This window comes from Hylobates moloch, unplaced genomic scaffold (assembly GCF_009828535.3).
Source record: "Hylobates moloch isolate HMO894 unplaced genomic scaffold, HMol_V3 SCAFFOLD_5, whole genome shotgun sequence".
NCBI lineage: Eukaryota > Metazoa > Chordata > Mammalia > Primates > Hylobatidae > Hylobates > Hylobates moloch.
The window spans coordinates 99,213,732-99,229,025 of record NW_026652280.1 but is presented as its reverse complement, the minus strand read 5'-3'; the positions used below and the strand labels follow the sequence as shown (position 1 = coordinate 99,229,025).

The window sequence follows — 15,294 nt, the reverse complement described above, 5'->3', positions numbered from 1 at the left end:
TATTTGGCTTCCAAAATGAGTCTTTTTTTTTTTTGCGATGGAGTCTTGCTCTGCAGCCCAGCGACTCTCCTGCCTCAATCTCCTGAATAGCTGGGATTACAGGCATGTGCCACCATGCCTGGCTAGTTTTTGTATTTTTTAGTAGAGATGGGCGTTTCACTATATTGGGCAGGCTGGTCTTGAACTCCTGACCTCATGATCCCCCTGCCTTGGCCTCCCAAAGTGCTGGGATTACAGGCGTGAGCCACTGCGCCCGGCCAAAATGAGTCTTTATTTAACCTAAACATTTGCATTACAACCCTTTGAAAAGAATGAGCATTTGGCTGGGCGCAGTGGCTCACGCCTGTAATCCCAGCTACTTGGGAGGGCGAGGCAGGAGAATCACTTGAACCCAGGAGGTGGAGGTTGCAGTAAGCAGAGATCACACCACCGCACTCCAGCCTGGGCAACAAGAGTGAAACTCCATCTCAGAAAAAAAAAAAAAAAGAATGAACATTTAGTGCATTCAGGATATGCCTGTGTATCCTTTGCAGATACTGCTTTGTAGCTTGTCTTTAGTATTTTAAGTGAACGTGTCTTCTGGGCCAGGACAGTGTTTTTTAACCTCTGCTGTCTGCTCAGTTCTCACAGACAGATGGGCGATTGGTTTAGGTTTGCTCTCTGATCTCCATGCTTCTCTGCGGCACTTCACCTCCCCCCGCAACGACAGACGCAAAGTCCCATATGTAACAGGATGGGTCGGTGGCGAGCATGCTTCATTCCTTGCTCTTGGATTCCCCAAAGGAAGAAGATCCCAGCCTTGTTCAGATGAAGAGGTGGAAGCAGAACAAGGTTTGCATTCTCCAGATGAGGAAAAATGAGGTGAAAGAGGAAGACAAGGAGGACAAGGAGGATGAGGAAGAGGAGGAGGACCAGGCAGAGGGGCCCCCTACCTCTTTGCAATCACCTAGGACAGGACAGAGGCAATGCCCGGACTCAAGAATCTGCCAAGTGAGGCACAAGGAGCACCTGAGCATCTTGGAAAGTAGCTTGAGCTTATCCACCAATGAAACCAAGTTGTCTGGCTGGAGTCTGTCCATGTTTTGCCAATACTTATGTAGCTGCTGCCACAGGAAGCAGAAGTCAGTGGAGGAAAACAAGGCATCCGACTCTGGAGCAAGGAGGAGCCCGGGTGAGACTGACTCAGCTGTGAGCTTCACTAATGGGTGATGGTCCAGATCTCTATGGGGCTCCAAGTAAAGCTCTGGGCAGAAGCCAGAAGAGCAGAGAGTGTAATCCTTCTGCTTAGAAATAAAGCACATTTTATTTTTGTGAATGGCATGTGTGAGCCTGATGATTCCAGTTTTTTGTTTTGTTTTGTTTTGTTTTTTGCTAGATGTATTCAATCCCTACCCCACTTTATCTCTCTGAACATCCCATTTGCTTGCTCCTTCCTTCCTTGCTTGAGCCCAGGAGTTTGAGACCAGTCTGGGCAACATGGTGAAATCCCGTCTCTACAAAAAAATATAAAAATTAGCTGGGCATGGGCTGGGCACAACGGCTCACGCCTGTAATCCCAGCACTTTGGGAGGCCGAGGCTGTCAGATCACCTGAGGTCAGAAGTTCGAGACCAGCCCGGCCAACAAGGTGAAACCCCATCTCTACTAAAAATACAAAAATCAGCTGGGCACAGTGGCTCACGCCTGTAACCCTAGCACTTTGGGAGGCTGAGGCAGGTGGATCGCCTGAGGTCAGGAGTTTGAGACCAGCCTGGCCAACATAGTGAAATCCTATCTCTACTAAAAACACAAAAAATTAGCTGGGTGTGGTGGTGGGCACCTGTAATCCCAGCTACTCGGGAGGCTGAGGCAGGAGAATCACTTGAACCTGGGAGGGGGAGGTTGCAGTGAGCCGAGATTGCACCACTGCACTCTAGCCTGGGTGACAAGAGTGAAACTCCATCTCAAAAAAAAAAAAAAACGAAAAACAAACAAACAAAAAACCACAGCTCAGCCTCTCAGCAACCTTTTCCTAATTGGCCTCCAGGTCAAAGGCAGCCAGTCTTTAGTTTCTTTCCCCTCTGGGTTCCCAGTCAGTGTTATTCACTCTTTGATGCTTTTTAGATTTTTTATGTATTTTTCCCAGATTTTAAAATTTCTAGTGAGAGTATTGGTCTCAGGCATCTAGTCTACCATTATCAAAGTGGAACCTCCCACTCTTGGCTTATTCATGTTCCACAGAACTGTAGTCCATAACTTCACTGTACAAAAGATAAAACCATAGGTGTGAAAAGACTTCCTCAAACTTACATGATTAGTGATAATGTCAGGTTTAGTCTGAGCTCAAGATTAATAACTACCAAACTTCACTTGCATAAAACCTGACCGCAAGAATTTTTTTTTTTTTTTTGAGACGGAGTCTTGCTCTGTTGCCCCCAGGCTAGAGTGCATGGCACAATCTCAGCTCACTGCAACCTCTGCCTCCCCGGTACCAGCGATTCTCCTGCCTCAGCCTCCTGAGTAGCTGGGATTACAGGCGCCTGCCACCGTGCCTGGCTAATTTTTGTGTTTCTAGTAGACACAGCGTTTCACCATCTTGGCCAGGCTGGTCTTGAGCTCCTACCTCGTGATCCACCCACCTCAGCCTCTCAAAGTGCTGGGATTATAGGCGTAAGCCACTGTGCCCAGCCTTGTTTTGCTTTTTAACCTAAGGTAAGGGGAGGACAATCTCGCCAAAAGATCAGAGGATGGAGGCAATAATCTTACAATTCATAGTTTCCTCTACCACACCTGACCTATGGGGAAGTGGGGGAAGAGATCTCAGATACCCAATGGTCTAAGGATGGGCAATGGAAGAATGCAATCCTCCCCGTTCCCAAGTCATATATTATTGATACTTCCATCATCAGTTATCCCTTAACCTTCTATATATATATTTTTTTTCTTTTGAGACAGGGTCTCACTTTGTCACCCAGGCTGGAGTGCAGCGGCACAATCACAGCTCACTGGAGCCTTGACTTCTTGGGCTCAAGTGATCCTCCTGCCTCAGCCTCCCACGTAGCTGGGACTACAGGCCCACACCACTATGCCTGGCTAATTTTTAAATTTTTTTTAGAGACAAGGTCTCCCTATGTTGCCAGGCTAAAACCTTTTAATATTTCTTGTTTTTTTGAGATGGAGTTTCACTCTTATTGCCCAGGCCGTAGTGCAATGGCATGATCTCAGCCACTTTTAATATTTCTTAACATCTGTAGTAACTGAACCAAACCTGAAATTCCTCTAGATCACAATTCTTGCCCTGGAAAACCAAGAAGTTGTCGTCAGCCAGCCTCTTCCTCAAAAAAACAAACGCCAACACACTCTCACAACAAAGACCACGCCATTTATTTACAAAGGCCAGTGTGGGAGCTGGGGGAGGTAGGGAGGGAAAGCCATACAGACATCTTCTCTAGACTGCTTGGGACCCTTTCCCACTTGGAGCAAACTCTGTTCCTCTTGCTGTCATATTCTCAGCCATGGGGTCAGTCCTCCAAGCAGCTGGGCCAAGTAGGAGAGGGAAGAGGTGATATGAGCCTCCTCTCTGCTCTGACACAGCAATGTCCAATTCCAGATCAAAGGCATCATTGCCACCCTCTCCTCTCCTTCCTCAAAGAAAACTTTCTGGCCTGGAGGGAAATAGTTAAGAACTGAAAGACCAGGGGCTCTGGAGGAAAAAAACCCTCTACTATTCCCACAAGGCAGTGAGGGGTGATAAGGGTGCTAGTCACAGCCCTGACAGCTTCAGAAAGGGTACCCACATTACCTCTGGGTTACCCAGTATCCAGAGCCCCAAGCGACCTAGCTCTCCCGAATATGTATTCCTGCAATGGACTGACCCTTTTACCCACTTGTCTCTGGTGGTAGGAGAGCACTCTGAACCAGAAACCAACAAGGAATCCACTTCCCACCCAACTTAAGAGTGTATGCACACATGCGGATACACACGCACCTCCCCACTACTCACACAGACCCCAACCCCCTTCATGTCTTTTGAGGGGGGCTCAAATTACTGGTGCCTGCGGACACAAGCAAGTCCTGGGTCCATGGGAATGTGTGTGTGTGCATATAAGCACATGTGTTTGAGGAACTAAAGCCAATATGACCCCTTGTGGGGCGTGGCACTTAGCTTCATTGAGCTCCTTTCTTCAGTTTAATTTCCATTAGCATCTCTAAGTCTCTTCTGCCAGCTTGGGCCTGGATTCTTCTGCCTAAAAGAGCTATGAGTGCTTCTGCTCCCCACTGTTAATTCCAACTTCCAAGCCTTTTTACTCAGGCTGTCTCCCCCATTCCCTTCCTCTGAATAATCTCATTCCCTCCTCTTTCACACCAATTTCCACTGGGCTGGTCCAGGGTTTAATTCCTGTCCAGAGGGCTGTCTCATCTCCCTCTTCAGACAGGGAGAACAGGCGTCTTCCTCCTTACCCTGGAATTTCCAACAGTTCCTACCAAAAAGTGCTGAATGAACCAGAATAGGGGCCGAGGAGGAAAATTACCACCTGTTTCACCTGCTCCTCCTTCAGAGCGAGAAATTCTAGCATTGGTTGGGCTAGGGGTTGGGGGGTAGGGAGAAAAAGAAGGAAGAGAGTTACCAAAAGTAAACATAAGACAAAACCCTAGTGGTATAGATGGAAGACTATGTTCCAGTAAACCAGACAGCTGGTTCCTCCCTCGACTCTGCACAGCCACTGAAAGTTTAAAGATTGCAAAAGGTGGTGTGGGGCAAGGAGGTAGAGTCAATCAATGAAATTGTGAAAACTGTTTAAGTAGCCCTGCTCAAGGACACCAGGAGAGAAGATTCTGTTAGAGATGTAGCAGTAAAACCATAATTCTCAGACAGAGCTAAGGGGTTGGAGCCCATGCCTCTAAAGTCACCCTGCTGTTTGGAGAGGATGAGGGAGAAGACGGAAGGGAAGACAAGCTGCAGAGGGTAAGGGTTGATAGAAGAACCAAATGCTGACATCGAGGGAGGGGAGAGGCAGGAGGCATGGGCCGAGGGATTAGGAGAGCTGGGAGCCCAGCAGTCTCTCGATAGCTGCGTTGATGTCCCCTCCTGTGGCAATCAGGGCCTGCAGGTTGGCCTCACGATTGATGAAGCCCATGGAGTTGAGCTGCTCCAGCTGCTGCTGAAATCTCACTTCTGGCGTCTGCACCTGGAGGGGACAGGCCTTGTGAAGTGGGCACAGGACCAATCTTGGGGGCCCTATTTGAATTAAGGGTTTCTAAGACCAGCAGGTCTTCTCTAATATCCTCAGAGTCAATCAGGAGGGCAGGGAAGATGAGCTGCAAATGGGGGCCCAGGAGCCTAGGTCCCAAGTCCTAAATAACTGTGTAATGGCCGGGCGCGGTGGCTCATGCCTGTAATCCCAGCACTTTGGGAGGCTGAGGCGGGCAGATCACGAGGTCAGGAGATCGAGACCATCCTGGCTAACACAGTGAAACCCCACCTCTACTAAAAATACAAAAAATTCGCCGGGCGTGGTGTTGGGCACCTGTAGTACCAGCTACTCAGGAGGCTGAGGCAGGAGAATGGCGTGAACCTGGGAGGCGGAGCTTGCAGTGAGGCGAGATCGCGCCACTGCACTCCAGCCTGGGCAACAGAGCCAGACTGTCTCAAAAAACAAAAACAAAAACAAAAAAAACAAACAAAACTGTGTAACAATATGGCAGGCGGGTATCTTTTTTTAGATTTTCAAGATAACTGATAGGCCTAGATCAGCATATATTCCTCATTACTTTCCATAAACACTGGAGATGTTAACAGGCACTCCAAAAGCCAAATGCTCTGTGGTCAAATAAGATGCATACTAAGCATGACCTCCAAGGCCCCTCCTAATAGTCATCACATGTACAGCCATATGAAAGGCTAGAGAAGGGTTCCAGTTAAGAAGCTATTTAATTTTGTTTCACTGATCAACAGTTACTTATAAAAGAGAAGTATTTCCTTTTTTTTGAGACAGGGTCTTGCACCCAGGCTGGAATATAGTGGCCGACTCATAGCTCACTGCAGCCTCTATCTCCTGGGCTCAAGTGATCCTCCTATCTGAGCCTCCTGAGTAGCTGGGGCTACAGATGTGTACCACCTTGCCCAGCTAATTAAAAAAAATTTTTTTTTGGCTGGGCATGGTGGCTCATGCCTATAATCCCAGCACTTTGGGAGGCCAAGATAGGCAGTTTGCCTGAGGTCAGGAGTTCAAGACCAGCCTGGCCAACATGGCGAAACCCCATGTCTACTAAAAACACAAAAAATTACCCAGGTATGGTGGCGCATGCCTGTAGTCCCAGCTACTCGGGAGGCTGAAGTAGAAGAATCGCTTGAACCCGGGAGGCAGAGGTGCAGCGAGCTGAAATTGCGCTACTGCACTCCAGCCTGGACGACAGAGTACATCTTTAAAAAAAAAAAGCGCGTGGTGGCTCATGCCTGTAATCCCAGCACTTTGGGAGGCTGAGGCAGGTGGATCACCTGAGGTCAGGAGTTCGAGACCAGACTGGCCAACATGGTGATACCCCGAGACTAAAAATACAAAAATTAGTTGGGCGTGGTGACAGGAGCCTGTAGTCTCAGCTACTCAGGAGGCTGAGGCAGGAGAATTGCTTGAACCCGGGAGGCGGAGGTTGCAGTGAGCCGAGACTGTGCCATAACACTCCATAACACTCCAGCATGGGGGACAGAGTGAGACTGCATCTCAAAAAAAATAAAAATAAAATAAAAAATAAAGAAAAAAATTTTTTTAGCAGAGAAAGGGTCTTGCTATGTTGCCCAGGCTGGTCTCAAGTGATCCTCCTGCCTTGGCCTCTCTAACTGCTGGGATTACAGGCATGAGCCACTGCACTAGGTTTTTTTTTTTTTTTTTTTTTTTTTGAGACAGAGCCTCGCTCTGTTGTCCAGGCTGGAGTGCAGTGGCGTGATCTGCCTCACGGGTTGAAGCGATTCTCCTGCCTCAGCCTCCTGAGTAGCTGGGATTACAGGCGCATGCCACCAAGCCCGGCTAATTTTTGTATTTTTAGTAGAGACATGGTTTCACCATGTTGGCCAGGTGGGTTTTGAACTCCTGGCCTCAAGTGATCCACCCGCCTTGGCCTCCCAAAGTGTTGGGATTACAGGCATGAGCCACCATGCCCAGCCTGCACTAAGCCTTTTTTTTAAAAGAAAAAAATTTTTACAGACTGGGTCTCCCTGCGTTGCCCAGGCTGGTCTTGAAACCCTGGCCTCAAGCAGTCCCCTGCCTCAGCCTCCCAAAGCACTGGGATTACAGGCATGAGCCACACTCCTGGCCTGGCTTTTTTTTTTTTTTTTTTTGAGATGGAGTTTCGCTCTTGTTGCCCAGCCTGGAGTATAATGGCATGATCTCGGCTCACTGCAACCTCTGCCTCCCAGATTCAAGTGACTCTCCTGCCTCAACTCTTGAGTAGCTGGGATGATAGGCATGCGCCACGACACCCAGCTAATTTTGTATTTTTAGTAGAGATGGGGTTTCTCCATGTTGGTCAGGCTGGTCTTGAACTCCCGACCTCAGGTGATCTGCCTGCCTTGGCCTCCCAAATTGCTGAGATTACAGAAGTGAGCCACCGCCTGGCTAGCCTGGCTTTTCATTCTTGTCATTCCTCTAATTATCTCCTGTAAATGTTTGCCCAAGGGGTATTTGGAAAGCACAAGCCTTGATTATGAACAAAAGACTCTTATAGCTAGAAAGAGACCAGCAAGCACTGTCCACCTGGTGTTGAAAGGAACAATGTTCGATCCAGAGAAAAGACAGGACTTGCCTGGGGTCACAGAGAAAGTCAGTCACTTAGGCCCCCTGACTTGCAGTATAAAAGCCCTTTCTGGATGGGTGCGGTGGCTCACGCCTATAATTCCAGCACTTTGGGAGCCCGAGGCAGGCAGATCACCTAAGGTCAGGAGTTTGAGACCAGCCTGGACAACATGGTGAAACCCCATCTCTACTAACAATACAAAAAAATTAGCCAGGTGTGGTGGCACGTGCCTGTAATCCCAGCTACTCGGGAGGTTGAGGCAGGAGAATCGCTTGAACCTGGGAGGCAGAGGTTGCACCACTGCACTCTGGCCTGGGCAACAAGAGCAAAACTCTGTCTCAAAAAAAAAAAAAAAAAAGAAAGCCCTTTTCAGTGCTGCTTGTTGCTTCCCATCACAGTCCATATAATTTTTTTTTTTTTGAGATGGAGTCTCGCTCTGTCACCCAGGCTGGAGTGCAGTGGCACCATCTTGGCTCACTGCAAGCTCCGCCTCTCGAGTTCACCCCATTCTCCTGCGTCAGCCTCCTGAGTAGCTGGGACTACAGGCGCCTGCCACCACGCCTGGCTAATTTTTTTTTTTTTGTATTTTTTAGTAGAGATGGGGTTTCACCATGTTAGCCAGGATGGTCTCAATCTCTGACCTCATGATCCGCCTGCCTCAGCCTCCCAAAGTGCTAGGATTACAGGCGTGAGCCACCGCGCCCGGCCAGTCCACAGAATTTAACTTGGGTTGCACCTGGACTGGACACCACCTAGTTTAGCTCTCTCGTGCCTTGCACAAAGCTGGGTAAACATACATTTTGGTTGAATGGCTTTTCCAGATGAGTCGCAGAGGTCAGAGAAAGGTTAAGAGGCTCACTCGAGGTAGGTCATCCCTGCCCCTCCTGCCAGGCCCTGGCCCTGACTTTCCCAGGGCTTTGGTTACCTCACAGAATCCCCCTCCCCAGAGTCTCGGAGATGGGGGCTGCTTTAATTATCAAAAGGATCCTTTGACATAAGCAAAAATGGTATAGTGTAAATTCTGGAGGTAGAATGCCTGGGTTTGAGTCTTGGCTTCATTATCTACTAGCTATGTAAGTGAGTAAGCCACTTAACCTTTCCGGGCCTCAGTTTTCCCCATCTTTAACATAGAAATAATAATAGCTTTCTCATGAGGCTATTGTGAGGAATGTGGTAAATGAGTCGTAAATGAGCTCCGAAATCTAAAGCATTTAGAACAGTACGTAGCACACGGTAAGTACCATTACTCTTCTCATCTCTATTTCACATCTGCACAAACTGAACTCAGGGAGGATCGGTAACCTGCCCAAGGCTAGCAAGTGGCAGAACAGGACCTGACTCCCAAGCTTGCCCTACTGCCTCTACTCTATTGCTTCCCTTGAAACCTCCCAGGATCAAAGTGGTGCTCCCAGGACCTACCCCCACTGCCTCATGTACCTGTGAGTTTCCACTTCCAGCCAAAAGCTGGATCATCTGTTGCATGAGCTGCTGCTGGGCGCTGGAAGCCCCCGTTGGAGATGATGTGGCTGGCGTGGCTGGTGAGGAAGTGGGGGCCTCGGGCGTAGACCCTGTGTTGCTGCCTGCTGAGGGTGCTGGGGTCCGGGACATTCCAAAGGAGCCAAGGCTGTAGGCAAGAGAGACCAAGAGGTAGGAGATGGCATCTAAGAAAGGGATGAGAATGTGAGATCCAGAAAGAAAAGCAGTTGGAAGAAACAGGAAAACAGACCCTCAGAGACACAAAGGATGCTGAGAGAGTGGCAGAGAGAAGAGTTGAAGGAGAGAAGTTGCCAGAACCTTGCTGCCCTCCTGCCCCCCTACCCTCACCTGGGTACCAGCCCAGGGGCCTCGGTCTGCAAGGTCTGTAGTCCCTGCTGGATCTGCAGCAATGCCTGCATGGCTCGGGGATTGGTAAGGATGGAGAGTGACTCTGGGTTCTGCATCTGGTGGGAAATAAGCAGAGAAAGGCATCAAGAGGTGGCAGGAAAGAGGAGACAACCTCAACTAGGAGTCCAGAGTCAAGCTCTGCCCCAACTTCATCTCCACCCATTGGGCTTCAGGGACTACCCCTTGCCTTCAACCTCCACCCATCTAGGCTCCTCACTCACCTGCTGCAGGAAGACTGGGAGCTGCAGGCGGAGCTGCTCCTGCAGTTGGGGGTTCCCCGCGAAGAGCGGCACATTCACCATCATCTGCCAGGGTGAAGGTAGCAGGGGGAGACCTGGGCCTTTTCACCCTAAGAATTCCCCTACAGCCTCAGACTCCCTCGGCACCCCCTACCACTGTAGGAAGTCTGGCCAGCTTCTCCAGAGATCTCAAAGTATCCTGAAGGCCTAAGTGGGACAGTGAGAGGAAATGGAACTATGCTCTGGGCAATGAAGAGTATGAGGAGTCAGGCTGCTCAGCCCTGGGTCTGATGATGATGAGGACAGCTAACATTTCCAGGTATACAGAACTTACTCTGTCACACGCTGTGTTCTAAGCACTTAACGTGTATTAACTCATTTAATCCTTACAACTATAGGGGGTAGGAACTATTGTTATTATCATCTTATAGATAAAGAAACTGGGAGGCTAAGTAACTTGCTTAGCTCACACAGCTGGGAAGTAGCAGAGCTTGGGATGCAAACCCAGGCAGTCTGGCTCCACAGTGTGTTGACCACAAGAAACTGCCCCCAACCAAGAGGAACTCTCTCCCCAACAATACTCTCCTCATGCTGGTATGATACCTGAGCAGCAAAGTCAGGGTTCTGGGCAAGCGTCTGCATCATGCTGCGCATGTAGGGCGCTGAGATCACATTCTGCATCAGCTGGGGGTTCTCAGAGATCTGCTGGAGGAGGGCTTGCATTTCTGGGCTATTGAACATCCCTAGGACAAGGTGGAAAAAAAGAAAACAGGAGACAAAGGGTCCAGATGGAAACCAAAGGCCTCACTTCAATCACCTTACTTCAGACACCGAATGATTACAAAACTCAGAAAAGCAATGGTCCAGTGGGCACCCTAGGATTGTGGCATGAGTCCAAGTCTCTCCCAAGTCCAAGGTCATCTTGCCCTGCTTTGGCCTGGCCCCTTTTCCATTTACTTGATAAGGACAAGCCAGCTAGGAACTGGGTCCGATTTATGCCTCTCTGGACTCTCCTGCCATAAGCTCAAATTATGTCCAGTTTGGAAAGAAATGATTAAATACCATCTAGATCAAACTTGTCTTAGCAGCAGAGACCCTTTCCTCCTGCCAAATCTCACTCAGAAACCAAGTATGTTAATGGTCTGGCTGGAGCTGGGGCAGGAGGGCTGCAGCCTCTCCCATTGTGTCCTTCCTCATCCTGGAGATGAAGACCTTTCCAGGATGCAGGAGCACAATTTTAAAATCATGGATCAAGTTCCAGTCTTTATTTTACAAATAAGGAAACTAAAACACACAGAGGGAAGGAACTTTCCCAATCAAGATATCCCCCAGAGTGCAGAGAAATTAGAGCATCTGCTGAAGACATCCCCCAGGCCATGTGTACAGTCATAGTCCAGATAAATGGAGCATCCTCTAGGGTTGTGCAGTGCATAACCTGTTCTTCTGTATATGGCAAGCCCTGCACATCCATTTCCCTCAGCCTCACATCTGCCTCTCCCCAGGTCTGCCTTGATTCCTCTCCAGCCCCCTCTCCCCACAGCAGTCTGATCCTTTTACACTGGATAATACCAGAGGTGCTCATGGAGCTTAGGAAGCGGGGCCTGGTTTACTCATGAGCTATTACTTAGGTCACTCCCAGGGATAACAGGACATGGCCAGAACCAGCCCTCACCCGGTCACTATCCCAGACGGCAGAGCCCCCTCTGTGGCCTCGATAGTCTCACCTCTGTCTTCAAAATCCTGGAGCAGTATGAACCCCATTCAGTCCTGGGGCAGAGGGGCTGCCCTGGTGACCCCACTAAGCTCCTTCCATCCTAGGACATACCTGACCCCAGGCTAGCCGCATTGATCCCAAAGGGGTTCGAGACTGTCGGGTGCACCTGGCTGGTCCCCGATCCTCCGGTGCCCTCCCCACCGGACCCGGGGGCCTGGGAGGTGGGGGGCGAGGGGCTCCAGGGGTTAGGGAGGGGCTCTCGATTCTCAGTCCGCAGAGGCTGGGAGGATGAGCTGTCGGAGTTCCCGGCCAGGGAAGAGAAGGGATTGTTGCCAAACTGGGAGGAGGGAAAGGTTTTGGGTTAAGGACTGAAACAAATCAGGGACAAGGGCTAGGCCCACTCTCTCCTCTCACTTAATAGCCTCCCCTTCCCCAGAAAAGGGAGAGAGATCTAAGACACTTGGAGGTCCTCAGTTCAGTTCTTTGCCCCACAATGGATAGCTCCTTCCTTGCTCCACAGGGTGCGAGCTAGCTGATGCTAGTGACTGGATAACTGAACCTCTCAGATAATTGAAAACTTCCCATCCCCACTGGTGGCTTTCAATATTTGGTCTCTAATCATCTCCTATGTAACCCACTGCACTTTACACACAGTTTTCCCACTGTGTAGCCAAATATTTGTGTTCCTGTACCTCAAGGCGCAGAGACAATGTCAGATTTGCCTGTGCACCCCCAGCCCCGACACTAGTAGGTGCTCAATAACTAACTACTGGCTTAATGGGAGTGGGCTGTCAAACCTGGCTCTCTACTTGAACCCCGATCTTCCCTTTCCCCAGCCTCCCTGGACTAATTCTAGCTCCCCAGAACCTTTCCCTCACTCCCCAGGTCCCCTACCTGGCATTCTCTGTCCATCCAGGCACACCACAGTGGCGGCCCCTAGCAGAACACACCTCTGGCAGAATATGCCCTTTCTAGGTTTTCCCCTCCTGCTCCAAACCCTACCTCTGCACACTGGCTACTTCAGATGAACAGGCCTCAGTTTACTTCTGGTCCCCCTCGCCCTACCATGCTCCTCACTGTGCTCCCCAGGATATCTCAGGTCCATACCCCATGGGATGGTGTGCTTCCCAAAGGCAACACCGGAACCTCCTCCCCTCCAGCACCTAGCACAGAGCTCTGGCTGAGGGAGTCCCAGACTCAGTTTTCCCTACTCAGCCTTTCTCGTGGTCTAAGAGCTCAGCAGCTCCCTTTCCTGAGTTCCCAGGTGGTCCTACCTCAGCCCCTCCCCACGATAGGGTTTCATATTGAGCTGCTTTTCCTGTTTATTCAAACTGGGTCATGGGGACTGGGGCTAACCGAGGATTCTCCTACTCTGAGCTGTTTCCTTCACCTCACCAGATCCTGTTCAGATAACAGAGCTCACAGGCCAGGGTTCATGCACCATGGTTTCAGCCTCTGTGCCTGTTTCAGATTTCTTGTTCTGATAACTGCCTAGCACCTCACCCCAGCTTGTTCTGGGCTCGCTTTATTCTTCCTGGTACACTCTAAGGATGAAATTTCTTTTCCTGAACTACGCACAGTGATAACAACCATCATTTATTGAGCACCTACTATGTGCCTGACACATTTATTCTAATGCTTATAATACTCCTCTAATACAACAGTTCTCAAAGTGTGGTCCTGGGACCCCTGCAAGCATTAAAACTGTTTTCATAATTCTAAGACATGAATTTGTCTTTTTCACTCTTATTCTCTCATGAGGATACAGTGTTTTCCAAAGTCTACATGACATGTGACATTGCAAACTGAATGCAGATCTGAGAACCAGCTGTCTTGTAGTAAGCTAGATATCAAAGAGAACTACAAAAATGTAAAACAAGTCCACACTTTCCTCTACAGTTTTGTTTGTTTTGGAAAATAAAGTTGTTTTTCAAAATAATGTTATTTATGTTAACTTGTAATAAATTTTTTTTTTTTTTGAGATGGAGTCTCGTTCTGCTGCCCAGGCTGGAGTGCAATGGCACAATCTCGGCTCACTGCAACCTCTGCCTCCAGGGTTCAAGCGATTCTCTTGCCTCAGCCTCCTGAGAAGCTGGGACGACAGGCGCCCACCACCACGCTTGGCTAAGTTTTGTATTTTTAGTAGAGATAGGGTTTCGCCATGTTGGCCAGGCTGGTCTCAAACTCCTGACCTCAGGTGATCCACCTGCCTCAGCCTCCCAAAATGCTGAGATTACAGGCATGCGCCACTACGCCCCGCCAACTTGTAATAAATTGTCATTTTTAAATGAAATAAATATTTTAAAAGTTTCTCGGTTTTAGGCCGGGCACAATGGCTCACGTCTATAATCCCAGCACTTTGGGAGGCCGAGGTGGGTGGATCATCTGAGGTCAGGAGTTCAAGACCAGCCTGGCCAACATGGTGAAACCTCGTCTCTACTAATAATACAAAAAAAAATTAGCTGGGCGTGGTGGCGGGCGCCTGTGGTCCCAGCTACTCGGGAGGCTGAGGCAGGAGAATCACTTGAACCCAAGAGGTGGAGGTTGCAGTGAGCTGAGATCACGCCATTGCACTCCAGCCTGGGCAACGAGGGAGACTTCGTCTCAAAAAAACAAAACAAACCAAAAACACAAAACATTTTTAAAAGTTGTATTAAAAAAAAAAAAAAAAGCCAGGCGCGGTGGCTCACTCCTGTAATCCCAGCACTTTGAGAGGCCGAGGAGGGCGGATCATGAGGTCGGGAGATCGAGACCATCCTGGCTAACACGGTGAAACCCCGTCTCTACTAAAAATACAAAACATTAGCCGAGCGAGGTGGCAGGCGCCTGTAGTCCCAGCTACGCGGGAGGCTGAGGCAGGAGAATGGCGTGAACCCCATGGGGCAGAGCCTGCAGTGAGCCGAGATCGCGCCACTGCACTCCAGCCTGGGTGAAACAGTGAGACTCCTTCACAAAAAACAAAAACAAACAAAAAAAACGGTCAAGTGCGGTGGCTCACACCTGTAATCCCAGCACTTTGGGAGGCTGAGGCAGGCAGATGACAAGGTCAGGAGTTCGAGACCAGCCTGGCCAATATGGTGAAACCCCGTGTCTACTAAAAAATACAAAACTTAGCCAGGCGTGATGGTGCACGCCTGCAGTCCTGGCTACTCGCTGAGGCAGGAGACTCGCTGGAACCCAGGAGGTGGAGGTTGCAGTGAGCTGAGATCGCGCCATTGCACTCCAGCCTGGGCAAAACAGTGAGACTGTCTCAAAAAAAAAAAAAAAAAAAAAAAAAAAAACAAGTTAAAATAATAAGACCAGCAGACCAGTATGGTACCACCTCATATTTAAAAATACGATAACATATAGACATTTATAGACATATACATAGGTAATAAAAGAATCAGAATGATAAACCCCAACTTCAACTTCAGCGTAGTAGTTACCTCTGGAGAGAAAAAGGAGAGGGGAGGGGTTTGTAAAGGCTACAACTCTACCTATGTCTTATTTGCAAATATTAAATATGTCTGGGAAAATAAACAAAATACTAACAACATTAGTTACCACTGAGGTAGAAAAGAGCTGGCTGGGAGATGGAAACAGAGGGATCCCTTCTGTAAACCTTTTTTTAGCCTGTATACTTTTCCATACTTTTTTGGAATACCCTTTTGTTTACTTTGTGTAACTTTTGAATTTTTTTTTTTTT

The 15,294-nt window shown here is 49.0% G+C and overlaps 1 protein-coding gene across 3 annotated transcripts in view; it reads right to left on the bottom strand.

The window, feature by feature from the left end:
* UBQLN4 (ubiquilin 4) overlaps positions 1-15,294 on the bottom strand; it is a 22,339-nt gene continuing 7,045 nt past the window's right edge. For 2 of the 3 annotated variants that reach the window (XM_058439178.1, XM_032154210.2), the window contains exons 6-11: positions 11,718-11,943; positions 10,496-10,635; positions 9,875-9,958; positions 9,594-9,709; positions 9,207-9,393; positions 1-1,280 (exon numbers count right to left, since the gene is read on the bottom strand). In XM_058439178.1, coding sequence (XP_058295161.1) covers positions 804-1,280; positions 9,207-9,393; positions 9,594-9,709; positions 9,875-9,958; positions 10,496-10,635; positions 11,718-11,943 — 1,230 coding nt within the window. In that variant the 3' untranslated portion in view covers positions 1-803. Of the gene's footprint in view, positions 1,281-3,340; positions 5,168-9,206; positions 9,394-9,593; positions 9,710-9,874; positions 9,959-10,495; positions 10,636-11,717; positions 11,944-15,294 lie in introns of those variants that run through there. The other variant, XM_032154211.2, reaches the window with a different exon arrangement.